The sequence below is a fragment of the Myotis myotis genome, unplaced genomic scaffold (genome assembly GCF_014108235.1).
Source record: "Myotis myotis isolate mMyoMyo1 unplaced genomic scaffold, mMyoMyo1.p scaffold_m19_p_20, whole genome shotgun sequence".
Classification (NCBI taxonomy): domain Eukaryota; kingdom Metazoa; phylum Chordata; class Mammalia; order Chiroptera; family Vespertilionidae; genus Myotis; species Myotis myotis.
Genome location: NW_023416325.1, coordinates 7,837,420 through 7,864,424, shown reverse-complemented (window position 1 = coordinate 7,864,424; position 27,005 = coordinate 7,837,420). Strand labels below are relative to the sequence as shown.

Genomic DNA, 27,005 nt, shown 5'->3' with positions numbered 1-27,005 from the left:
GCACACCACTGGCCCCCTGGGCAGACCGTGGGCGTAGGTGGCCCTGGTTTTCAGAAGGGCTCTCCATGTTCCTGGGAAGTTGCCCTTCTGGCATTAGGACATTCACAGGGATCATTCTTGGTTTTGGTTCTTTCAGGGGACAGTGTCATGAAGAACCAGCAGGGATGTTGCAACAGGAGGGCCTGGGAGGGGTGGGGGTGGCCGGCAGTGGTGGGTCTTCATCCCCAACTCCTCAACCGAACTGCCTTGAGAGTGGCAGTGGGCAGATGTCCGTTGGGGCAGACGTAACCGATATGTCGGGCGTGTCGGCCACCAGGGCATAACTTGAGGGCAAAAAACGCGAACTGAGATTCCTGTTTCTCGGCCAGCCCACGCCTCCTGCCTCAGCTCAACGCCACTCCCTCCCCGCCTAGTGGCTCTCGGCTCTGGAGGCGGGACCGAGTTCTTCGATGGCCCCCGGAGGCTCCCAGCTGCAAGCTTTGGGAGGCTGGGAGGCGAGAGAGGGAGGGGCGCCGACTGGGCAGTCCAAAGAGAAGGGGGCCTTTAATAGGCTCGCCCAGCGCCCGGTTTGTGGCGCTACGAGTGGCTGCAGTTGGGAAAAGCGGCCCGGCACCTCCCTCTAGTTCTCGGCTGCAAATCTTCGCCTTGCACTTGACAGCGGTTGCACTTAAGTTCTGCGGCGCGCTTTGCTAGGGAAGGCACAGGTAGGAGGCGCGGGCTGCAGGGCGCTCGCTCACCGCTCGCCGCTCGGGGAGCCGTCGCCTTCCCTTCGCTCTCCTTCCCGGGAGCTGCGGGCTGCCCGGAGCGTCGGCGGTGCCGGTGCGGGCTGCACCGAGATCGTGCCGGCGGCTGCTCCTGCTCCGAGAGCGGGGCTGTGCGCTGCCCGCCGCCATGCTTCTGCTGGGCATCTTAACCCTGGCTCTCGCCGGGGCACCCGCGGGCGGTGCAGAGCCAGAGCGGGAGGTGGTGGTGCCCATCCTACTGGACCCGGACATCAACGGCCGCCAGTACTACCGGCGGGGCCCCGAGGACCCCGGGGATCAGGGGCTCATTTTTCAGATCACGGCGTTTCAGGAGGACTTTTACCTCCACCTGACACCGGATGCCCAGTTCCTGGCGCCCGCCTTTGCCACTGAGCATCTGGGGGTCCCGCTCCAGGGGCTCCCCGCGAACTCCCCGGACCTGCGACGTTGCTTTTACTCCGGGGACGTGAACGCCGAGCCGGATTCCTTCGCGGCCGTGAGCCTGTGCGGGGGGCTGCGCGGAGCCTTCGGTTACCGGGGCGTGGAGTATGTCATTAGCCCGCTGCCCAACGCCAGCGCGCCCGCGGCGCAGCGCAACCGCCAGGGCGCACACCTCCTCCAGCGCCGCGGCGCCCCTGGCGGGCCTCCCGGAGACCCCACCTCTCGCTGCGGGGTGGCTTCAGGCTGGAACCCCGCCATCCTGCGGGCTCTGGACCCTTACAAGCCTCGGCGGACCGGCTTACGGGAGAGTCGCAGCAGGCGCAGGTCTGGGCGCGCCAAGCGCTTCGTGTCCATCCCGCGCTACGTGGAGACTCTGGTGGTGGCGGACGAGTCCATGGTCAAGTTCCACGGCGAGGACTTGGAGCACTACCTGCTGACGCTGCTGGCCACCGCGGCGCGCCTCTACCGCCATCCCAGCATCCTCAACCCCATCAGCATCGTCGTGGTCAAGGTGCTGCTCCTTGGAGACCGCGACGCGGGGCCCAAGGTCACAGGCAACGCGGCCTTGACGCTGCGCAACTTCTGTGCCTGGCAGAAGAAGCTGAACAAAGTTAGCGACAAGCACCCCGAGTACTGGGACACCGCCATCCTCTTCACCAGGCAGGTAAGTTCATCTGTCACCTCTCTGGACCCACGCGGCTTCATTTCCATCAGGTCACTGCCCTTAGCTCTCCAGATGCGCCTTGTGCTGTGCCATGTCCCTGCCCCCTCTCCCCCAAGTTCAAATTTCGTTGCTCTCCTCCAACTCCCGCTTTGGATCTTCCAGGGAGAGCCCGCTCCTAGGCTCAGCGAACTCTGGCTCAGGGGCATCTGGGTGCACGTGGGCGGTCAGAAGGTGTAGGCCTGGCGTGGCCAATCAGCGCCTCCTGGATCAGGTGCCAAGGGGCCGGAGCCCAGGAAGTTGCCGCCCAGGAGCTGGAGTTTGTCTCCAGGCAGATAGGAGGCATTGGAGAGGGCGGGTGGGGAAAAGTCCGCCCTTTTTTATGGGGGCGTCTAAGTTGCTTCAGGCACCCAGGTTCCCTCCCTCTGCTGGTAGAACTAACTGGCAGGTGATCCAAATGGCCAGGCGAAGCACCTGGCGACGTTTCTCATGGGTGACATGTTCAGTTTGTCCTCTCTGTTCTGGGCCTGGAAAACTTGGATGTGGGATATTTTGTAGGTTCCAGTGAAAGGACAGACTCAAGTACTGGGACCATTCCCCCTTGGTCACTGCTGCCTCCTCTATACCCTCTTGTGCTGGGCCTGCCTTCTGTTTGAGGGGCTTCCAGTATGTTCGGAGCAGGCCATCTATGTAGGGGACCCTGTTTGGAGCTTGAGGTTTCACTTGGAGCTGAGTTGGGAAGATCTCTTTCAATTTTCCCATGTCCTTGTTGGTGGAGGGTGACCCTTGGCCCCAATGTATGCAGGGGAGCAGAGCAGGCAAGGTTGCTCCTGGCCTCGAATCATTGAAACCGCCTGCGACTGCCCGGGACCGCAGCGTTCTGGCTTCTGCCCCTGGCCTTGTGGCAGGGTGTGAGCTCAGGGAAGGGCACTGGGGACCTAGCTACAGGGTTGGAAGGAGACTGAATATTGGGATTAGAAAGCAGATCAGAAAAGCAGCTGTGCCTTTGCTATGGATCTGGGAAAGTGTAGATTTGTAGATGTTGGAGTAATTGGGTACTGTGAAGCTTCTGGACTCTTAAAATTTGATAGATACTGAAGACTGGGAGAAAAAGGGGCATTCACATGACCCGCTCCCTCTGCTTTTGGGGTCTGCGACTTGAATCTGTGCCATACCACAGCGTCCTGGGGAAGGCACAGAATCCATGGTTACCCGTGGGGCTCTGAATCTCCATGGTTTCCGAATGGCCCCTCGAAGCTGGACTGGCGCACTTGGGGCTGGAGGTGGAGTCCTCTACACTAACCCATTTGGCACAGCTAGTCCCTTCCCGCAGCTGAACTTCCTCCTTTCCCAGCCTTCTCCTCCCACCACCTGGTTTCTCTAGGGAGGTCTTTGGCCTGAGTCTGTTTCCTTGCGCTCATTCTTCCAATTGAGGTCTATGGAGCTGCCACTGCCCAGCCCTCACAAGCACCGCCTGAGTCATGGGGAAACGACAAAGGAGGTGGCTTTGACCTCTGCACGCAGGCCAACTCGGCAGGCAGATTGCCGGGGGAAGCAAGCAAAAGCTGAGAACAGGATAGCTTAATGGGCAAAGCAGCTGCGGCTCATCTGCTGCCTGGGATGCCCTGTGGAGGGAGGGCCCTCGCTGGCTCGAAAGCACCAGACCTCGGTCTCTGCTGCCCAGGGGCCAGGCGACTTTTGGAACCAGCCCTGGGAAGAGGACTCCTGCCGGGACCACGGGCCATGCCGTTAGAAGGACCCCCCTTGTGACCAAGAAGCCGTCTTCTTCAAGCAGCACGCCAGCTTCTGTCTGTCAGCGTGTGAGTTAGACCCCCGGGGACTATGTTGACAACGCATAATGGGTCCAAGATGTATGACCGCTTGGGTCAGAGACGGTGACGAGCAAGATGTGACTTTCAGAGGCTCTCTTCCTCTCCGTCGTCCAGAGGGCAGAGCCAGGCCGTGGGGAGGCCGCGTGGGTAGATCCGTCCTCCACGCATGTATTCTGCGGGATAGAGTAAACGCCCCTCCCTCACCGCCTGGCCAGCACAGGCTGCAGAACCCGCTGCATTCCCAGAGCCTGAGGAACTGCTCATTCCTGAACTCCCCCGGGAAGGTACAGTATGCGATGAGAACATGCGCGCACAGCTGCGCTTTCCAGATGTGGTCTCCGGGAACCCCGGGGGGAGTCGCCTGCTGCCCTCCGACACAGGAGGGACTTCTGTTTTGCTTCGTGAGGGTCAGTCGTGATCCTTTACGTCAGATGTATGAGCTGCTCTGCTTAAACCTGGCTTATGATGGCGGCGTAATCAATGCATTTCAAACTAAAATTTGAATGATAGATACTCTACGCATGTAGCTTGTTTGGATGAGGAGTTTTTAGAAATGCACTTATTTTGTAAATCAGCTTTTGTTTATAAGGGCTCCGGAGAGGAGGGACACCTTTAGAGTCACCTATTGCTTGATTCTCCCAGAGAAATGGGAAAACTGGCTGGTGACTCTCTAACCGATTGCACACTCTAGTTGTGGTTTCCAGAGAGAGAGAGAGAGAGAGAGAGAGAGAGAGAGAGAGAGAGAGAGAGAGGTTAGGAAGGGGCCGGGCTTGGCCCCTTGGAGCTCCAGGTGCCAGGGGTATTTGCAAGGAGAGCAGTAAGAATGACAGGACCTGCAACACTGGAGCCCCCCCCCCCCCCCCCGCCCCAGTCCCCCTTGGACTGCCCATCGAGCGGCCGTGTATGACAACAAGCCTGGGCGGGGCTGTGGGAGATGCTGCTGTCCTTGGCAGGCAGTGGGAGGGGCGTGGGGTGTTGAAATCAAAACACTGGGAAGACAAGACCCAGGGAGTCTCCTGTGCACAAAAGGAGAAAGAAATGGATCACCCGACAAGTATTTTGACAATCTGAGGAGTTTGCTTAACGATTCAAAGAAAGTTCATGTTCCTGGAGAAAGTGCACATCTGATTTTCTGAGGCGATCAGCTTGCAGCCTCATAACAGCAGGGTGAGGTCAGCGCGGGATGGGAACCAGGGCCGTGCGGAAGCCGAGCCAGGCTTTCTGGGTGGACGCTGACTTCCGAGGAGGGACGTTTCTGAGGCTTCCTGTTGCTCCGGTGGCCGGAGCCAGCTAGTCCATGCGAGACCCTCTTCTCTCTCCAAGCCCAGCGCCTCCGCTGCTTGGGTAACTGTGATAGACGGGTTTCCATTCATGCATTCGTACATTCTTCTAATACTCACCGAGCTATCCTGGGCCGTGGAGATAGAGATATTGGTAAGAGGTGGCCTCTGGCCCCCCAGGAATTGACTGGGAGTCAGGGAGCCCAACAAGGAAACAGCTCATTACCATACGGTGTGGTACAGTGTCCCACTGGGAGGCTTGGGGCTCCTCTGCTGGAAGTCAAGTGGGGGGTCATTCTTCTTAAACTAGAGCCTGTGAAGCACTCAGAGGGACAGGCCTCAAGAAAGGCACTGAGCCCTAGCCGGTTTGGCTCAGTGGATAGAGCATTGGCCCACAGACTGAAGGGTCCCGGGTTCGATTCCCGTCAAGGGCACATATCTGGGTTGCAGGCTCGATTCCCAGTCCTGGTCAGGGCACATGCAGGAGGCAACCAATCAATGCTTCTTTCTCTCTCTCTGTCTCTCCCCCTCCTTTCCATTCTCTCTAAAAATCAATAGAAAAATATCCTAGGGTGAGGATAAAAAAAAAAAAAAGACGCTGAGGCTGGGAGCTGGTGGTGATGGGGAAGGAAGCTTGTTGGACCTCATAGGCGACCTCCCCTCCATTCAACCATCTGTTTTGCAATTTGTGACATTTCCTCCTTTGGACGGACTTTGTTTTTTTCACTTTTTTTTTTTTTAGGATTTGTGCTTTGTGGTTTCTCTGTCTTCTCAGCCCTTCATTTACTTTGCTTTTTCTGTTGCGCTTGGTACCACTTTATCCCATGCCCTGTCCTCTCCTCTCCGTGTTTTCTTCCATTCTCTTCTTTTCCACTTTCAGGATTATTGAGGAGGCTCTCTGTCATCATTCTCTCCTCTTTTATTGTCTTCATTCACATTTTCATCTTTCTGCCTCTCCCCAGCCACAGCTCGGCACTTATCTTCTTGTTTGGGCCTTGGGTACCTCCATGTCTTGTGGGGGGCTCTATGCATCTCTAGACTATGCAGAGTGGAACAGCATTCTGGAACCTCATTTGAAATAGAAGCCAGTTATTTCTATAATAAACTAGTTGCAATATGGCAGTGAAATTTAGTGCTCAGATAAAAAAAAGAAAAGAGAAGTAGCTCAGTGGTTGCGTATCGCGACCCATGAATCAGGAGGAAAAGGTTCAATTCCCTGTCAGGCCACATATGCGGGTTTTAGCTTTGATCCCCAGTAGGGGGCGTGCAGGAGGCAGCCGATCAGTGATTCTCTCTTATCATTGATGTTTCTATCTCTCTCTCCCTCTCCCTTCCTCTCTCTGAAATCAGTAAAAAACATATTAAAAAAATAAAATGTTAAAAACCAAAATGATAATATGTATTTTACACATATCTCCCAATACAATAAAAAGAATCGTAATTTTGTCAGGATCTTTTCCCAAGTCAGGATGTGGAAGATATTAACACAGAAGGGCACCTGCAGATTTGTTTTTTAATAACTTTGTCAATATCACTAAATGGAAACTTAACACCTTTCCTTCTGGGAGGGAGAAGGTAGGGGGAGAGAGGCGGGGAATAGGATTGCTCCCTGACTTTCAGGGTGATTCCCCTTCTCCCTCCTTTTCTCACTTACACCAAGTCAGTCGGCCAATGGTAGAGTGCACGGGAATCTTTTTTTGTTCTTTTTTTTAAAAAAAACACTAGTTTAGTCAGGAAAGCAAGTGAGGTTTTCTCCCTCCTTAGCTCTTGCTCTTCTCCTTCCTTCGAGCCTCCCTGTGGTGGTATCACTGTCAGCACTTACCCTCTCCTCACCTTGACACCTGCCTCTGTTCTTGGCACGATGGGAAGAACATAGGCTAGAGCCAGGCAAGCTGCGTTGGAATCCCGACACTTGCTCTTTAAGCAAAAGACATGGAATGAATCAACTCTTTGATCCATAGAATGGGGACCAGGATGACAATGAAGGGACCTAACGTAATGGCTGTTGCCAGGATAAGCTACCAAGTGTTCCCGAGTAGGCACCCAGGTACTGGCAGCTGTTAGCACCACTACCTCACTCAGGACAGTCCTCCCCCGTTATCCACGGTTTCAGCTACTGGCTGTCAACTGAGGTCTGAAAATATTAGACCAGAAATAAACATACTTCTTTGTCTTAATTCTCACCTGAGAATAGTTTTTCCCATTGATTTTTTTAGAAAGAGTGGAAGAGAGAGGGAAAGACAGAGAGAAATATCGATGTGAGAGGAACATATCGATTGGTTGCCTCCTGCACATGCCCCGACCAGCGCCCGGGCTGGGAAGGAGCCTGCAACCCAATGAGGTACGTGCCCTTGACCCGAATCGAACCTGGGACCCTTCTATCCACAGGCCGACGCTCTATCCACTGAACCAAACCAGCTAGGGCAACGTATGTTTTAAATTGAACGCTGTTAGTCGCCAAGCAGCCCTCTGGGTTATCATCAGATCTATTGTTGCGGTATTGAAGTGCTTGTATTCAAGTCAGCATGATTGTACCGAATAATGGCTCCAAATGCCGGCAGTTTGGTACGCCAATGAGAAGCTGTAAAGTGCTTCTTTTAAGTGTAGAGATGAGTGCAAAATATCAAAATAAGATATTATGAGAGAGAGAGAGAGAGACCGCAATTCACATAACTTTTATTACAGTATATTGTTAAAATTGTTCTATTTCATTGCTCATTTCTTACTGTGCCTAAGTGATAAACTCTATCCTAGGTGTGCATGTCTAGGAAGAAACATCGCACAGATAGAGTTCAGTACTAGTCATGGTTTCAGGCATCCACTGGGGGTCTTGGAACGTATGCCCCGTGGATGGAGGGCGAACTGTATTTGTTTGCCGTTGTTGAATGATTACCTACAGGTCCTTTGCCAGAACTTCCATCTGGGACAGGCCTGATTTAAAGCATTCTGTCCTGTGGCCCTTGCAAGTTTCCTTGACACCCGTCTGATGACATTCCTGTTCTGGTGTGGGAACTGCGGGCTCCAGCATTTGCCACTCCCCCTGACCTGTCAGCTCCTGTAAGGCAGGACCGCTCTACCTCTGCTGGGCCCCATGCACACGCCATTGTTTAGTATGCGTCCACGGAAGGAAGGCGCCGACACAGTGTAAGGGCTGCGCGTGGCCACAGGGCTTGGTAGTTCACCTCCCTGCCTGGGGCTCATTAATCCAACGTTGTCTTAGGCTGTCAGGCTGCAGGCCTGGGAGAGGGAGTTAGGCTCCTCTGGCATTTCATCTGGGCTCTTTGCCATCAGGCTTTTCCCTGGAGGAAGGAGGGGCCCCGGGAGGAGCCAGCAGGCAGGGTACACGGCAGGGATGGGGTCAGTGTGTCAGTGCAGGTGTGGGGCACGGAGCCAAGTCTTGCTCATCCAGGGGGGTGGTGCAGACACTGCGCTATGAGCAGTCTCTGAAGCTAATCCTGCCGCTTTGCCCTTGGAGATAGGCCTCTCCCCACTCTGAGATCAGCTGCTCTGGGGCTGGGGTGGAGAGCCTTGCCCTCTTGAGGTTCCCCAGCATGTTCATGCTTGGGGTGCACGTGCACCAGAAGCAGTGCAGGTTCGTGGGAATTGCTCCGTTCTGAGGCTGCGCTGCCTGGATTTCAGCCCTCCTCTGTCCCTCCCTCCCAGCCCAACCCTGGGCTCACTGACCCTGGCCTGGTTGTTTATCTTCTCTGGATCTCATTGTAAAATGGAACCTCATAATGGCATCTTCCTCCTAAAGCTGTTGTGAGGATTCGATGAGCTACCACAGGTAAGACTCCTCACGCAGCGTCCCGCGCATAGTAGCGGCTCAAGAAACGTTAGCCACTGTCATTGCATTTGGTGTGTGCCCCTTGTGATTGGATGCTTTCTAGAGAAAGTTCGGTCTTCCTGCAGGTTTTGGGTTCCTCTTCTTCCTCACTGAGGGAGTTCTTGGGGTTTTGATGGCCTCAGTCTCTTGCTATAATACCATCTGTATATTCCAGTGATGCCCAAGCTGCATATAGAAGTTATAGGGCAAGTTCTCTCTTTACCAGGCAGCCATAGTCACATCGGCCTAGCATTGAATTGCTAGATTAAAAAAAATTTCCTTTTATTGATTTCAGAGTGTAAGGGAGAGATAGAAACATCAGTGATGAGAGAGAGTCATTGATGGGCTGCCTCCTGCATGCCCTCCACTGGGGATCAAACCTCCAACCTGGGCGTGTGCCCCGACCGAGAATGGAACCGACAACCTTTCGGTGCACGGGACGACGCTGAACCAACTGAGCCACACCGGCCAGGGCCAAGGTGTTCTTCTTCTTTATCTATTTTCAAATCGTGGCTCCAATCTTGAATGATTTCATAGAAAGGGACAGTTAGGCAAGAATAATCCAAGAGGACTAGGTTCTTGGCCAAGATGACTCTTGGGCCACCTGGAACAAGCAGCTGCAGCTACGTGGAGAAATGACGGATGATCAGAAACAGTGAGGCAGGTAGGACCTGGGCTGAGCAGTGAGCACATTCTCGAGGCGGGAAGAGCCAGAGCAGTTTTCATTTATGGAGACGAGAGCCTGCGCTGAAGAGGTTAATGCGGTCTGAGTGCATCTGAGTTCACTCCGGAGGGTGGAGGCATTCGCTGCCACCAATGAGGCCCCACTGGCCCCACACACACCTGCAGGCATTCATGGCACTGTGGCTCAGCGAGTCACCGAGTCACCAAGTCACCGGGGGAAGAGGGACAAGCAGAGCCTCTGACCCCAAACAGCTGCATCGTGCCACAGTGAAGGAACTGGCTACTCTAGGACAGTTGCTCTCAGCTACACCCTGACCCGCAGGACATTTGCCGGCTCTCTCCTTGTTCCTCTTGTTTGATCCAGGGAAACTGGGATTTCTTAATGGAAAGAACAGGTTGCTCCTGGCCAGGAACGGCCTGCAGCTGCTTGTCTTTGCTCCACAGAGAGTCCACCCTCCCTGAGAGGAAGGAGGCTGGAAGGAGGCTTCTGGCCAGGCCACTGAGCCCCAGCGGCTGCCTAGACTCAGGCTGAGCTCCCCACCTGCTCTAGTCATTTCTGTGGGTAGAGGGGGACAGGACCCTGAACTTGTACCTGGGTGACCTTCACTTTCTGTGAGTTCGTTTTACTCTAACCCCACATGGGTCAGTAGACAAGATGATCCTCCCTGTTTTCCATTCTGAAGGTAGACCAGTCTCTGGGTCCCTTTACAGCCCAGAAGGCCAGATGGGGCTGAGCATCTGGGATCGGGGAGGGAGCAGAGGTGCAAGGCCCCAGTACAGTCTTGGTTCAAGGTGACAATGGGCCCCTCCCCAGCATTGTAAGCCGAGGCCCTGAGGAGAGCAGACTTGCCTAACATCACACATGTACTTGGGGCTGGGACCAGGACCAGAATCTAGGCCTCCAGTCCTGTGTCCTCTCTCTCACATAGGCCAACAGGGAGTGTTCGTGGTGCCCCAGGGCCAAGTAACATGCTTGTCCTACAGGCTCTGACCATTAGAGGTTAGACTTTTCCGGGGCTACTGCCTTACGGGATCCTGTACTCTAGTGTCCACGGACATATGGGCCCCATCGCCGAACCGCCTTCGTTGTGCCCCTGCATGAACCTTTGTTCCCCTTTCTTCACGGTGGGCCCTTAGCTGCATCACAAGCAGATCCATAGGACTCACTGCTGTTCCCCAGCAGTCAGGTTCCCTAAACTGCTGGTCAGGTGCACTTCCCCTCTTCCCCCCAAGCTTTGGCAGTGGTTGTCTTTAGGTTTCAGAATCCCGGGGAAGGAGACCTTTCTGAGCCTTGGAGAGGGAAGGGTAGTGGGAAAAGAAGGGAGTTTGAAGTTCGTCCGTGAGGCTCCCAGAAGTGGAGGGAGGGCCACACGCCAGCACAGGACAGAAGATCAAGGGTGCCCAGGCGTTTCGCCCGTCCTTGACCGTGGGCTCAGTCTGATGACCCTGGCGGTTCTCTGGCCGGATAACCTCGCTCATGCGGAGGTGTGACTCTCACCTGACTATGGGAAGCCAAGTTCCACTGCTCAGGTGGTAACCTTCTGAGGGCTTCGGATTAAATTTTGCTGATCTTCTGACCCATGACCCCCTTTCTTCCTCTGCCCCCTGACCTCACTAACTGGGTTGCCCACCTTTTCCCCAAGTCAGCACGCACTTGCACACGCACGCACGCACACACACAGCCCTTAAGAGAAGGAAGCTAACAGCTGTGTGTGTGTGTGTGTGTGTGTGTGTGTGTGTGTGTGTGTGTGTTTCTGTAAACACCTGGGCTCCCAGAGGAGAACATGCACAGATCTTTCTTTGGAGGGTTCACACAGGAGGCACCAGGCAGTCGGCTGTGAAGTCTGGAAATAGTGCTGACTGTTACCGACCTCAAGGGCACATTTTTGCCTGAGACGCGAACCTCTCCAAGCTTCTGCTTCCTGTCTGCAGAAGGTGACAGTAGTCTTTATTCCAGTGGGATGTGGTGACGATTCAGCAGGGTCATGTGTGAGAAGTGCACGCACAGTGTCAGCATTTGAGAAATCATCACCGCGATGAACTATGATCATGACTCTCAGCTTCCACCTTTGACAAATAGGCATATCATATACCTGCCTCCTAAGACTGTTGCGGGGATGTAATAGTTTCCTGTCAGCTGTAAAGTGCCCTCCACAAGGAAGGCAAAGATGGAGAGAGGAGAAAGCCAGCATCACTGGTCAACAGTGTCTTCTCAAGAGGAGCAGAATGGCCCGGCCAGTGTGGGTTAGTGGTTGAGAGTCAACCTATGAACCAGGAGGTCAGCGTTCGATTCCTGGTCAGGGCACATGCCCGGGTTGCGGACTTCATCCCCAGTAGGGGGCGTGCAGGAGGCAGCCAATCAATGATTCTCTTTTATCATTGATGTTTCTCTCTCTCTCCCTCTTTCTCTGAAATCAATAAATATATATATAAAAGAGGAGTACAATGTGTGCAAATGTCTTATTCTAGCTCCAGGTCCTGGGCTTTGCAGTATATAGATCAGCCGTGGGCAAACTACGGCCCGCGGGCCGGATCTGGCCCATTTGAAATGAATAAAACTAAAAAAAACAAAGACTGTACCCTTTTACGTAATGATGTTTACTTTGAATTTATATTAGTGCACACAAACACTCCATCCATGCTTTTGTTCCGGCCTCCGGTCCAGTTTAAGAACCCACTGTGGCCCTCGAGTCAAAAAGTTTGCCCACCCCTGCTCTAGATGCATCGCTGGCCTATATTGTTTAATAGGTTCTTTGAGGTAGCCACCCAGGACTTCCATATCCCCGGAAGTGCCTCCTGTCAGGGGTGCTGCTAGAAGCCCTACTTTCGGTTGCAAGTTACCTTTCAGTACAAAAAGAGGGACCTTCCTGCTTAGGTCACAATCCATTTAATTCGTTTTCCTTCCTAGCAGCCATTGGGCCCACGGTCCCCCTGAGCTTCCATAGCAAGTGAGCTGTGTCTGGACAGAGGCTTAGGCCCACCTCACTTTGCCTCCTCCCAAACCAAGGAGGCCGAATGGCAGGCATGGGTGGGCCCTTGGCCTGTGACCCTTTGGCTGAGAGTCTGAGCTTAATTCATGGTTGTCCGAAAGCAGCCACTCAGCCAAGACCAAGGCTGCACAGAGCTGACTGAATGGATACTGTGCTTGCCTTCCACCCCCACCTGCCTCCGTTAGGCACAAGCAGAGACTCGCCCAGCTGTGGGAGTCACCATTTTCTGGTCTGGAAGGCCGACTCTATATAAAGCAGTGGCCCTGTAGTTTAATTCGGTACCTCCTCATTTCCTGCCACAGGACCTCCCAGCAGAGGACTTGTGAGCCACAGAGCTGTCTTCCGAGGCCTCCTCCCTCAGCCTGGGTCAATCCCATGAATAGCCAGCCCCACAGCCCCCTGGGAGAGGGCCTGGCTGAAAAGGTGCTGCACCCGGTTAGGCTTGGAATGGGAGCGAGCTGGAATGCTCTTTCTCCCCTCAGGCCTGCCTGTTACTGTCTCTAACCTCTGGCTGGCTTCTGCTTCCCTTGCCTGGCAGGACCTGTGTGGAGCCACCACCTGTGACACGCTGGGCATGGCTGACGTGGGCACCATGTGCGACCCCAAGAGAAGCTGTTCTGTGATCGAGGACGATGGGCTCCCGTCAGCCTTCACCACTGCCCACGAGCTGGGTGAGGCTGGAGGGGGCTCTTGGGTGGGGTGGGAGAGCTCCCCTTGGGGGTCTCTCTGGGTTCCCTGGGTGCTTGGCGGGGAGACACATGGGCATGTCTGTGTTTCCTCATGGCCCGAAGCCTTAGGGATCCTCTCTCAGGGCTGGCGTCTTCCCTAGCAATGGCTTTGTTTCTGCTTGCCCCAGCTTAGTTGGCCAGTGATATTGTCCGAGAACGTCAGTGTGTCTCATCAACCAGGCACTAAAGGGAAAATATGTTCAATACACTGCTGTCCTCACTGAGTCTGCAGCCTCCTGAATGGGACAGAGGACACAGGAACATGATGGGGACATCTGCTAAGCAATCCATCAATACATAGAAATGACCAGCCTGACTGACCCGGCTCTCTAGCTTTCCCAACTGGTCCTCCTCCCCCCACCTCTCCCCATTGCCTCCTAACTACACAGCCACTGAGCCTTCTTGCCTCACCCCACAGGCCATGTGTTCAACATGCCCCATGACAACGTGAAAGTGTGTGAGGAGGTGTTCGGGAAACTCCGGGCCAACCACATGATGTCCCCAACGCTCATCCAGATCGACCGTGCCAACCCCTGGTCAGCCTGCAGCGCTGCCATCATCACCGACTTCCTGGACAGTGGGCACGGTAAGCCAGGGCAACCGAGCAGGAGCGTCAGTCTGCCACTGTTGGTGGTGCCCGCCACCTCTCTGGACCTGTCCTCTGTTACCCAACGTGTGCATGACTCTGAAGAGGCGGGCTCTGAAGAGGGTCTGCCCATTCCATTGCCCCTTGCTTCATTCTCTCCCTACCCTTCAGATACTGGTTAGCCACGCCCCGCCTTCCCCAGCTCATCCCTCATGCATGCCCTTGGCTCTCTGCAGGAGACTGCCTCCTGGACCAGCCCAGCAAGCCCATCGCCCTGCCCGAGGACCTGCCGGGGGCCAGCTACACCCTGAGCCAGCAGTGCGAGTTGGCCTTCGGTGTGGGCTCCAAGCCCTGTCCCTACATGCAGTACTGCACCAAACTGTGGTGCACCGGCAAGGCCAAGGGGCAGATGGTGTGCCAGACCCGCCACTTCCCCTGGGCAGATGGCACCAGCTGCGGTGAGGGCAAGTTCTGCCTCAAGGGGACCTGCGTGGAGAGACACAACCTCAATAAGTACAGGGTGAGCGTGCTGGAGGGGAGACCCTGGTGGTCTCATCCCAGCTTTGCTATGGGACCATAACTGTGTCGCCTTGCCGTGCTGTGCCTCGATTTCCCTGTCTGCGGTTCTATTACCTTCTTGACTCTAAGACTGGAGAGAAAAGATATGGTAGGTCTAAGGCAGGTGGGCAAAGCCCTTCACCCGAAGCGAGGGGTCCCCGTGCCAAACTCTGCACCTCATCCTACCTGGGAGCTCTGGACCAAAGCTAATTATATTTGGGTTGCTCATTCTTTGGTTCCTTCCTTCCTTTCTTCCCTCATCAGCTCTCTCTGAGTGTGTTCCATGTTCAGGGAGCTGTGGGCCAGAGGTGAGCAAGGCTCTGAGCTGAAAGGAAGCCGACCCCTGGGCAAGCCTCCATATTTGCTGCACCCTGAGCCAAGCATCAGTTTCTGTTGTGGTTGATGGTCTTTGAGGCCAAACCACAATGGGAGAAACTTTATTTTTCCTGATAAGCAGGAATAGCGATCAAACCAGAACACATTCAAAACCCCAGATAGTCTCAGAATATAGTAAACACTTTCTCCAGGTCCTGGGTTGGGACGGTGAAGGGTTTGTACGTTCCCAGGCAGGAATAAGAAGTCCGTCTGCTCCCTCGATCCTGGGGAAGACCATCGCCTCCCCACCCCGGTTGGGCCGCAGGAGGGCTTGGCTTGGGGCTGTGTGTACACCGAAGCAATATAATGAAAAAGCACTCACCAAGCACATTAGCAATTGCCCTGAGATGGGTGTGGTACAGAATTATGTAAAATCTTTTTCTGTGTTCTGGGAATATATACTTAATTAAACTTTAGCCATTTATTAGGCAACAACCCCTTGTGTTCAGGGGACTGGGTAAGACACAGTGGTGGCCAGAAAAACAAATAAAAATGGGCCGCGTCTCAGAGGGCTCACAGGCCGGTGGGGAAGCTGGAAATGGAACTGTAACACAAGACACAGGGAGGCGTGAGTTACGTGTTAAGGCAGAAGCATGAATGTGTGTCATGGGAGATCGGGATGAGAGTTTGATGATCATGAGAGGGGTCTGAAAAAAACTTGGATGAGGGGGTCAGATTTGAAGGGAGCCTTGAGGGATGAGTAGGGCGAGAGGGAGCAGAGACGTCAGGGAGGCGGGGCCAGCTGGAGCGTTGGGTGGATGAGGGCTCTATCAGAACCAGCTTTGGGCAGACGGTTTGGGGCTGGATTGCAGTTGTCTTGACCACCAGGCTGATGCATTTAGACTAGAAGGTCCTGGCCAGCTCCTGCTCCGGAGGATAAGATGAGTCAGGAGGATAAGGAAGATTAAAATTTCTTAAGAATATTAGATATAGGAAGTGTGATCTGAGAGGCACCATCTTTTCCCCATGCTTTCTGGAATTCTCAGCCCATCAGCCGCAAAATCCACTACATCAGTGGTTCTCAACCTCGGCTGCCCATTAGAATCACCTGGGAATCTTCTTAAAATCCTGATTTCTGGGCCTCATCCTCCAGAAATTCTGTTTCTTTGTTACTAATGTTGTGGCCCCACCCCATAACAAAGAAACAGAATTTCCGGAGGGTGAGGCCCAGAAATCAGGATTTTAAAAAGATTCTCAGGTGATTCTAATGGGCAGCCGAGGTTGAAAACCATTGCACTACATCCTCAACCTCTTTTCTGAACAGTCTCTTCACCTGTTTCAACTGAAGCCCAGCCCTCCACCTGGGCCACTGTTACTCCTTTTCTCCCAAGACCTCCAGGGCTCAGTCCCCAGGCCTCCTCACTCCTCCCGCTAACTTCTTAGGCGATTCATCTCAACCACTGCCTGGAAACACTATATTTCTGTGTCAAAGACTCCCAGATGGCTACCTCCAGCACAGACCTGCCTCCTGAACTACAGACCTGAATGCCCCACCCAATCTTGATATCTCCGCGTGGTGGGGAACTCATACACAGTGTAGACATAACATCAGGGAAGCCGCGTTCCCCATCAGCTCCCCTAAACCTGCCTTGGGGACTCCATCTTCCCGTGGCTCACACCAACACCGTTTTCCTCTCACTTCACATCCAATACCTCAGCCGTTCCTACGGACTCTATTTCCAAAACAGAGCCAGGAGCCAGCCATAGCTCAGCACCTCACCTGCTGTAGGCCTGGTCCAAGCCTCCGTCACGTCTTCCTTGGGTTATTGCGGTTGTTCCCTGACCGACCTTCTTACAGACTGTCTCCACCAGAGCAGCAGGGGAGCCTTTAAGTGTGAGCCAGGTCGTGCCCCTCCCGGCTTTACTCATCTCTTAGAACGAATGAGCCCGGACTCTCTTCCTTTCCTGCTGCTCTCGCTCTGTGACCCTGGAGCACTCTGGGTACCTGCCTCCTCCAGGTCTTCGTATTTGTTCCCTCTGCGTGGAGTGCCCTTTCCCTAACCCAGTGGTCGGCAAACTGCTGCTCGGGAGCCACATGCGGCTCTTTGGCCCCTTGAGTCTGGCTCTTCCACAAAATACCGACTTCTGCGCATGGGCCACGAAGTTTCAATCGCACTGTACATGCGCACACGTGGTATTTTGTGGAAGAGCCACACTGAAGGGGCCAAAGAGCCGCATGTGGCTCGCAAGCCATAGTTTCCCTAACCCCTGCACAGCTCATTCCTGTACTTCCCTTTAGGCCTCTGCAAAAATGTCACCTCAGTAGTGAGGCCTCTGAGACCCCTTATAATACAGAGCACCCCAATTCTCCGAGGCCCTTCCCATCTCTCTTTCTCCCACCTGCTTTGAACCCCATCTGACACTATGCGCAGGCTTTTTATGTTTTACTTTTTTTATTTTTATTGATTTCAGAGAGAAAGGGAGAGGGAGAGAGATAGAAACATCAATGATGAGAGAGAATCATTGATGGGCTGCCTCCTGCACACCCACACTGGGGATCGAGCCTGCAACCCGGGCATGTGATCTAACCAGGAATCGAACCATGACCTCTTGGTTCCTAGATTGACACTCAACCACTGAGCCATGCTGGCCAGGCAGCACAGGCTTATTGGGAAGAAGTGGTGCCAGGTGAAAAACCATAGCATCGTCTCAGAAGTCATGGGACCAATGCTAAATAACTGCAGAAAAACTAGAGATGGCCCTAGCCGGTTTGGCTCACTGGATAGAGCATTGGCCTGCAGACTGAAGGGTCCCAGATTCAATTCCGGTGAAGGGCACATGCCCAGGTTGTGGGCTCGATCCCCAATAGAGTGCTTGCAGGAGGCAGCTGGTCAATTATTCTCTCTCATCATTGATATTTCTATCTTTCTCTTCCTCTCTGAAATCAATTAAAAAAAAAAATATATATATATAGTAAAGACGGCAAGGCCTAGCCACAGGCTATTTCAGTATTTATTTATTTATTTTTAAATATATTTTTTATGATTTCAGAGAGGAAGGAAGAGGGAGAGAGATAGAGATAGAAACATCCATGATGAGAGAGAATCATGGTGGATCAGCTGCCTCCTACAAGTCCCCCACTGGGGATCAAGCCCACAACCTGGGCATGTGCCCTTGACCAGAATCGAACCTGGGACCTTTCAGTTCACAGGCTGATGCTCTATCCACTGAGCCAAACCAGCTAGGGCAGTTTCAGTCTTTAGAGGTCGTTGTTGATTGGGAGCGGCTTCCCTGGTGCAATGAGACCCCCGTTGCCAGCACAGAGCGGGGAGGAGGGAGAAAGAACAGACGCAGAGGACTGTCCTAGAAATAAAAGGCTGGAATGAGGTGGGGCTCCCGCTTGAGGAGAAAGCAGGCCCCAGGGAAAGTGTTTTTTACAGGATGGAACCGCCACATGACACAATGAAGCCAGAACTCTCTCTCTGACAGAAGGACAGATCGCGCAGATACGCTGAATCTATGAATATAAATTAAAGTTCTTCTGTTGCATGTGGCCAGTTCCCCATGAGCTCCATGTGGATTAGTGGTTTTAGGATGATGTGTGACAGCATTTTAATCCCAGGCTTGTTTCTCAGGGCTGATTCCTTTATTGCCCAACTGATGTGCGCTTGGGGGATACAAACCCACTTTACTGTCATCATAAGGAAAACATCCCGAAGGCCATAAATTTTCTATCCCCTCTCCACCCTCTTAAAAAATAAGACAACACTGCATAATTCAGCCCAGAGCCAAGTCGAGTTGTAAGATTGCTTCATAGTCTCTTATGTGTATCTCCTCTTAACACAAACATCAGAGCTGCTAATAGTGAAACTTCAAATTCAGCCCCCAAGTGAGGTTAAGATCAGTCTGGTTTTGTGAAAAGTCCGCATTAGTAAACATGTACAGATAAAAAATATCCAGATATCTGTGGTTTACTGGCAACAGCTGAGGACTGGCCATGCCTTAGATTTAGAGACATATATACACTAATTGTAAGGAGACACTTTGAACTCCTGCACGATGGCAAGCACAGTGCCAGGAATATTCATACACGTTGCATCATTTAAATCTTCTGTGTGACCACACGCCTGCATTTCATGGGCCCTGTTTTTGCAGATGAAGGACCTGAGACTTGGAAAGTTTCCCGACTTGCCCTTGACCACCACTGTGGTGAGGGGAGAGGAGGCTGTAGAATTGGGCTTCATTCGGAGAGAGGGGGTTGGAGAGGCTGTACCAGTGTTGCTTTCTTGTGGGCTCAGGGTGTGGGTGTGGCACCCCAACCCCTGCAGGGGCATAACAGACTCTTCCTCACAGGTGGACGGCTCCTGGGCCAAATGGGAGCCCTACGGCCCCTGCTCTCGCACCTGTGGCGGGGGAGTGCAGCTGGCCAGGAGGCAGTGCAGCAACCCCACCCCGGCCAATGGGGGCAAGTACTGCGAGGGAGTGAGGGTGAAGTACCGATCCTGCAACCTGGAGCCCTGCCCCAGTTCAGGTGAGGAGGGAGGGCAGTGGTGGCCTGGGCCTGGGCCTGGGCCTGGGGGAGGCAGGTCAGGCTGGAGGTCACAGTCCCCACTTGGGGTCATTCATGGCCACAGAGCTACTGCGGTCAAGAGTGTCTGCCTTAGGCCAGAGCCTGGGAATGCACAGGTGCACATTCCTTTTGGGATAACTTCTCTGTCTACTCCCTTGGCAAGAGGCTTAGACTGGGAGGTTACATGGCCCAAGGGGCTGAGACGTAAGCCGAAATTCATTATCCAGGGAACCATGACCTTGGGTGGGAAGAAAAATGACATCTTTATTTTTATTAACCTTTTTAATTTAAAATTTAGAACTTCCTTCTATTAGAAATTTAGTATTTTTACTAAACTTTCTATCCAAAATGTAGTGGTAGCAGTACCTATGACTTTGTCACCAATAGAAATCATGGCTATTTCACATTACCTTTTAGTTGTCATGGATTTCTCAAGATGCCCTTTGTGCTTGTCACTACTTCAAAATTACAGGGGTTATAGACTCATGGAGTCTTGTTATTTACTGTGTAATAACAAAGAAGCATGCACATCACAATATCTTTCCAAGTATGTTGGTCATTGTATATCGATGTAATTAGTATTCCATGTAATTTATTTTATTAGTATTCTCTGTAATTTAATAACATTCTGAAAATAGTTTCAGTAGCCTGCTATAGGGCTGGCTCTATAGCACAGAGGGTTAGGGTACCTGATACAATTCCTTTAAGGCCAGATTCCTGGCGAAGGTGACCCAGAGCCTGGGAGATGCCTTATCATCAGTGTCCTGCATCCCTGGGCCCAGCCTGCTTTAGTCCGCTGAGATGGGGTGGCTTCAAGGATGGGGATCACTAAGCTAAGGGTTGGGAAGAGCCCCAGGAGGGCTCTCTACTTCGCTCCCACCTTGGCCCCTCCCTTTAGCTTTCTGTACCTGCTTGCTCCCTCCCCAGCCTCTGGCAAGAGCTTCCGGGAGGAACAGTGCGAGGCCTTCAATGGCTACAACCACAGCACCAACCGGCTCACCCTCACCGTGTCGTGGGTGCCCAAGTACTCAGGGGTGTCTCCCCAGGACAAGTGCAAGCTCATCTGCCGAGCCAACGGCACCGGCTACTTCTACGTGCTGGCACCCAAGGTGAGCACCCTGGAGGCCAAGAGGTCAGAGAAGGTTCAAGGCCTTCGGGGAAGCCTCCACTTGACCTGTCCTTCTCTCCATTCCTCCCCCTCCTGGGGGCGCTGCAGGTGGTGGACGGTACGCTGTGTACCCCTGACTCGACCTCGGTCTGCGTCCAGGGCAAGTGCATCAAGGCTGGCTGCGACGGGAACCTGGGCTCCAAGAAGAAGTTCGACAAATGTGGCGTGTGCGGGGGAGACAATAAGAGCTGTAAGAAGGTGACAGGACTCTTCACCAAGCCCATGTGAGTGCTGGGCCCTGGAGGGCATGGCCAGGGAGCAGGGGAGAGGAGGAGTGAGTGGCATAGCGCCCAGGCACAGGAAGCTTGAGTTTGATTGGGGTAAATGTCAGATCCTGGCCAGTATCCTTGCTGTGGAGACCACTCACACTCTTCTATGAGTATGACATTCATTCATTCATTCATTCAGCAAGCAAAGATGACTGCAAAGATGCATGCTCAAGGAGGACCCTCCTCAGCAGGAGATGCTGCTCAGGGGGATGGCAGAGAGTTGTTAGGGTCTGTCTAGAGTCCTAGGGTAGGACTGACCTGGGTTCACATTTCAGTCCCCAATATTCTGGATGACTTTGGGCAAGTGACACAGTCTCTAGAATAACATATCTCTCCCCTGATGAAGTGGGCATGTCCCGAATGTATTTCCTGTAGTGCTGGTGGGAGAATGAAGGGAGTTCTTCCAAGTGAGATGCTTAGCATAGTACTTGGTGCTTAATGTTCATGACGATGATAGCAAAACGCAACTCTACTGGAGGCCAAATGGGACAGCCTTCTCATGCCCGAGGCCCTGGCCTTGGGGACCAGATGGAGGTGAGAATGGCACTAAACTGTAGAGACAGGCAGTGTGAGAGGCTGGGACTGAAGGAACCCCCTTCCTGGCAGACTTGTGCTGGGACCGGCGGAAGAAATGTCTCTGGGCCTCTTCTAGCCCCAACTCCGGAGCCTGCGGCTCCCTGGCCTGAGCTTTCTGAGGTCCAGCACCTTCGCTTTTATTTTCCAGAGGAATGTGCTCCTTCAAAAGTCCCGACCCATGTTCTGGGAGCACCTGGGGCAGGCAGAGCCACTGGGGCCTCATTTGTGGGGCAGGTGTGGGTGGCCAGGAGCCTCGGCCGCCCCAGGACACAGGGCTTCTGCTCAGCCCTAGGTGGGCAACTTCTCTGGCAACCTGGACACTGCAGGCTGAGGGTGTCCTAGCTGCCCTTCAGAGGGATTTGCAGCGGGGAGGCCCAGTGAGGAAGTCCTGGTTACATGACAGGGGTTCCTTTCACAGACTAGGGGAGCTAGAAGGAACCGTTGCAATCTTCTAGTTGAACCTACTCATTGTATCGGAGAGGACACTGGAACCCAGAGAGACTGACTTTAAAGCCACCAGGGAGTTGGTGTCCCAGCCAACGCTTGATCTGGGCCCCATGCTCCAGGGCCATTGTGTACCTCTGTACTGAGGCCCAGCCTGGTTCGCAGGGACTTATCGCCTCTCCCTCCCCGCTCCCTCCTCACTGGGTGCTTCCTCTGCTGTGGGTGCAGTAGCTAATTTCATCCTCATTACAATGCCACGTGCTACATGTGACTATGGTCTCTGGGTGTGGAAACTGAGAAGCTAAGGAACTTATGTAAGGACAACGGCGAAGTGTGTGGTAGGGATCCCTCTGACCCCAACACTCCCGGTCTTACTCATATGCTGGAATTCACCAAAATATCATTGTATTGAAGAAGAAAGACCATCAGGCGATGCAGCCAGCATACTTAGTTTTAAATGACCTGAAGACAATCTCCCTTCCATCTTGCAGCTCATGTGTGTCTCCAGGGCGCCTGAGCGGTGGCTGAGGCAGCCTGGTTGGTCTTGGTTCTTTGCCATCTTCATGACCTACCCCAGGCCTTATTGTTGTTCTATAGAACTTAAAATTATATATATATATATTTTATTGATTTTAGAGGAAGGGAGAAGAAGAGAGAGATTGAAACATCAATGATGAGAGAGAATCATTGATCACCTGCCTCCTGCACACCCCACACTGGGGATTGAGCCCACAACCCGGGCATGTGCCCTGACCGGGAATCGAACCTTGACCTCCTGGTTCATGTGTCGATGCTCAACCACTGAGCCACACTGGCTGGGCCCACCCCAGGTTTCGTGAAAGGGGAATCTTTATGACGTTAGTGGGATCCGGGTCTTTATACCCAGGCATCTGTCTAATGCGCAACCCCCTCCCACCGCAGGCACGGCTACAATTTCGTGGTGGCCATTCCCGCAGGCGCCTCGAGCATTGACATCCGCCAGCGGGGCTACAGGGGGCTGATTGGCGATGAGAACTACCTGGCCCTGAAGAACAGCCAAGGCAAGTACCTGCTCAACGGGCACTTCGTGGTATCACCCATGGAGCGGGACCTGGTGGTGAAGGGCAGCGTGCTGCGCTACAGTGGCACGGGCATGGCCGTGGAGAGCCTGCAGGCCTCCCGGCCCATCCTGGAGCCCCTGACCGTGGAGGTCCTCTCTGTGGGGAAGATGACGCCGCCGCGGGTCCGCTATTCCTTCTATCTGCCCAAAGAGCCCCGGGAGGACAAGTCCTCCCACTCCAAGGACCCCCGGGGGCCTTCCGTGATCCACAACAGCGTCCTCAGCCTCTCCAATCAAGTGGAGCAGCCGGATGACAGGCCCGCTGCGCGCTGGGTGGCGGGCAGCTGGGGGCCGTGCTCCGTGACCTGCGGCGGGGGCCTGCAGAGGCGGGCGGTGGTCTGCCGGGGCGCCCCCGGGCAGCGCGCAGCATCTGCCTGCAATGCCAACCATCGGCCGGCGGAGACGCGAGCCTGTGGGGACCCCTGCCCGACCTGGGAGCTCGGGGCCTGGTCGCCCTGCTCCAAGAGCTGTGGCCGCGGCTTTAAGAGGCGTCCACTCAAGTGCGTGGGCCGCGGAGGGCGGCTGCTGGCCCGGGACCAGTGCAACCTGCGTCGGAAGCCCCAGGAACTGGACTTCTGCATCCTGAGGCCGTGCTGAGTGGGATCTATGGTGCTGCCGGTGTTCTGGCCAGTGGGAGCTGTGGGCAGGAGGCCCACGCCACGATGTCACCACATCCAGGGACAAGGATCATGGGTGGGAGCGAGCGGTTTCCTCTTACCCCCTGGGTGGGGAGCTAAGTCACTAACACACAGTCTACCTCACACCTGGTTCCTCCAGGGCCCAGTCTCGGGAGAGGCTGAGAGGTGCGGGTGCTGGGCAAGAAGGTGCTGGGGCCCAGTTTCCAAGAGACCTGGAGGGTGGCCACTCCCAGGCAGACTTCAGGGACCTGGGCCCCCGTCGGGGAGGCCACAGGCTGCCGGAAGGGCCAGGGTCCAGCAGCTGGCACCCTCAGGTGGCCCCGGGGGCTCTGAGCCATCTCTGAACAAGGTGCTTTTAGCCCACTTTCCTTTTCTGACCGACAGACTGAACCATGCACATGGGCTGGGGGTGAGCAGGCGTGGAGGGAGAGGGAGGTGAGGTGTGCCTGCAGCCCGGGGCCACTCTTCTTGAGGAGGGTTGGATGTATGGGGGAGTCCTGAGGTTCCTCATCTTACTTCTACTCTGGGCCCCCCTTTAAAGAGACACCTCTTCTGTGTCATCCAGGCCTCCAGCGGGAGGGCTGTCACACCAGTGTCATCTGAGGATCCGCGGGAAGGGACAGGACGTCGATAGGGAGCCCGTTGTCTTCACGAGGGATCCGACCATTTAAAAATAATGCTGAAACGTATAAGGGGAGATGGATTCTGTGGCTGAAGCAGGGGGTTTGGGGAGAGATCTCAAGGGCTCTGCGGTCCCTGTGGCTGGGCTGAGCCTGGGGGAATGTCACCCTAGGGTGGGAGGAGGAGGCCTGGGTTCTGATGGCTTCCTCCTCCAGGGAGGCAGGTGTCAATCAGGCTGATGCCTTTGGCTCTGCGTCGCCTTCCCAGTGGTCAGGATCCCGGGCCTACTAAGAGGGCATGGGGTGTGCCCAGGAGGGCCGGTGCTGAAACTCCACATGCCTGCAGGTTGGTCCTCATCCGGACAGCTCCATGCAGTCTGGCTTGGGCATGTCACGTGTTATCCCGGGTTGCGGTTTCTGCAGTTGGAAAATGGGATTCACTAGTTGCTACCTCAGGCTGTACTCTCGGGGAACCCCGCCTTGGCCCTCCCCCGGGGCAGCAGTGATGTCCTGGTGCTTCCAGAAGACCCGGCCGCGTCCTCGTGGACTGATCTGTCCAGGCACAAAGGTGCTCTCAGGTGCATGGCTCTCTGCTGTCCACAGCCTGGCCACTCACTGCGGCTCCAAATATGCAGACAGGTGCCCTCTCTCAGGTGCCCTGGCCGCAGGGGACACCAAGAATCGATCACCTGACCCAGGGGCCTTGATAACCGCCAGTGGGAGTGGCTGGCGAGCTGTCTACCTTGGAGACATGTTAGGAGAGTGGGAAGCAGGGCGCTCTCCAAGTGGGGAGATGCTTTGGGGTCGGATCCTTTGGCCAAGTAGGGTCTTTCTGAGGCCTCGGCTGCCCCAGGGTGCACATGGAAGGTTCTGCTTCTGAGCGTAGGTTTGAGTCCTGGACTTCAGCGAGGTGACATCAGGGCAGGTGTGTTCATTCGGTTTCCCCTCTTAGTCAGAATCTGCAAGCCAGCCGGGCAGCCAGGCGGGCCTCTGGGATGGCGTTCTCATCCCAGTCTAACGCTGGCTGAGCCCTGGCGCAGAGCCCCCTGGAGCAGGGGGCGTGCTGAGCTTGGAGGCAGGGCTGCAGTCTCCCTGGGAGACCAAGGGAGGAGGGTTCCTTGTCCCGCAGGAGTGAGCACTGGAGGCTGCAGGGCTAAGTGGAGCCCAGGGTGCCAGGCCGGACACAGACCTGCTGACCGACAGCAGCACTGCGCCCTGTGCCTGGTGCACCCGTCCTTGGCGAGGAGAGGGGGTCGTGGGGGCCGTGGGGGATGGGTAGGGGAAGGGGTGGCGGGGGAACGGAGCTGCCATCGGTGGGGTACTTGGCCCTTCACAGAGCAGCTTTCTGAGTCATGTCAAGGAGGGATAACCAGTCTTGTTCCTGACACAGGCTGCGTCTCGCTGTCCTTGTCTGCCATGATGTTTTTCTCTTTCCTTTTTTTTTTTTTCCTTTGCAAAAGAAGTATGACCAAGACAACTTGGGAGGTTGGTCCTGAATTTGACCATTTCACGAATCCAACTGTGCTCTCCAAGGCAGAGCACAGATGAGCCTCAAGGCACGGGCATCTAGGGATGGGGATAAAAAGCTAAGGTGGTGTCTCGTGTCCAGTGGGAGGAGAGGAGCATTCTGGGGGCTCGAGCAACTTCTGTTGTGGGGTGTGGCCCAGGAAGGACCTGGGCTCAGGAGCCCTCTGCCCCCTCTGCCCACCGTGTGCACTGATTGGAGGAGTTTGAGCGCATGGCCTGGCCCTGCTGTGGGGTGGGGTGGGCACAGGTGCAGAGACGCGCGTGTTTCCGGCCTGGAAGGCACCGTCATCATGGAGCCCCCTCTGTGTCTGGTTCCTTTGCATTCCGTGTTCTGCAGGGGATGGAGACCGGGTACCACCGGGCTGTGTATACTGTGTATACGGGGGGCTGGCTGCTGCGGGGACAACAGCCTTCTCCTAATAAAGTTGTAAGTATTTAAACCTGTGTCCTGCCTCGGTGACTTCATCTCGCCTACAAACACGCTGCCCAAATCTACTGAGCACCCACCATGTGCAGCCACGGAGCTGGGGGCTGTGGTGTAGCAGTGACTGGGCAGGCGCAGTCCCGTCCCATGCAGCTGGCTGAGGAGGCAGAGCAAACGAGGCAGCACATTGGCGGGTGTGGTGGGTGCCAAGGAGAGAAGAACTGATGCACAAAAGAACTGAGGTCTGGGTGTGTGGGTTGTGTGGGGTGTGTGACCCGGGAGAGCCTGGCCGAGGGCAGGACACAGCCCTGCTGAAGGGGCAGGAGCCGTCCACCATCCAGCAGAGGAGCAGCAGGCTGGGGCCTGGGACCAGCAGGAGCAGGAAGGCCTCTGGGGCCACCTGGACCCCTCGAGTGAGGGGCGAGGCACAGGAGGGGCCAGAGGGTCTACTGTGCAGGGGTTCTGGGTACCTGCCTTAGGAGGAAACCCCAAGTTTCATTCTGTTGGGAGAATGTTTCTTGCTTCCCAGTTCTGTTTTGGTTGGACAGTGTTACAACCAAAGGGGTGGGGTGGGATGCGTTTTGAATAACATCCAACTGCGAGTCCAGAGACTTGTGTTGGTCTCAGATCTGAGGTCCTCTCCGGGAATCCCGCTTCCTGTCTGAGAGGTGAGAAGGTAGGGTTACTATTTAATGTCCCTTTAGGGTGTTTTGGCCTCAGCAGTCTGGGTTTCTAGGCACAGTTGTGGCTGAATCTTTGGGAGATGATTGTTGGGTGTCAGCTGCGGGTCAGAGAGGAAAGGTTCCCTTCCCATGCCTTTCCTGCGGGGCCTCAGGGAGAATGGCTTCTCAGAGCCCATTGTGCATGGAGAGGGGTCGGGGAAGGGTCCAGAGTGGGGCCTGGACACGCTTCAGCCCTTGATAAAGGTTCTGGAGAAGGAGGCCTGAGCCCGAGGAGCCCAGGTGACCCCACGGGCTGGGGGAAGCGCGGAAGGGTCTGCAGTTCCCGGGCTTGTTATTTTTGTCA

The 27,005-nt window shown here is 54.7% G+C and overlaps 1 protein-coding gene across 1 annotated transcript; it reads left to right on the top strand.

Annotated features, from left to right (window-relative positions):
• Positions 1-509: 509 nt before the first annotated feature.
• On the top strand, positions 510-25,303 carry ADAMTS15 (ADAM metallopeptidase with thrombospondin type 1 motif 15). The gene is made up of 8 exons (XM_036354075.1): positions 510-1,848; positions 12,996-13,128; positions 13,604-13,771; positions 14,008-14,291; positions 18,998-19,175; positions 20,142-20,323; positions 20,431-20,606; positions 22,593-25,303. The coding sequence occupies exons 1-8, from the start codon at positions 892-894 to the stop codon at positions 23,365-23,367; spliced, it is 2,853 nt and encodes a 950-aa protein (XP_036209968.1). The 5' UTR covers positions 510-891; the 3' UTR covers positions 23,368-25,303.
• The last annotated feature ends 1,702 nt before the right edge of the window (positions 25,304-27,005 follow it).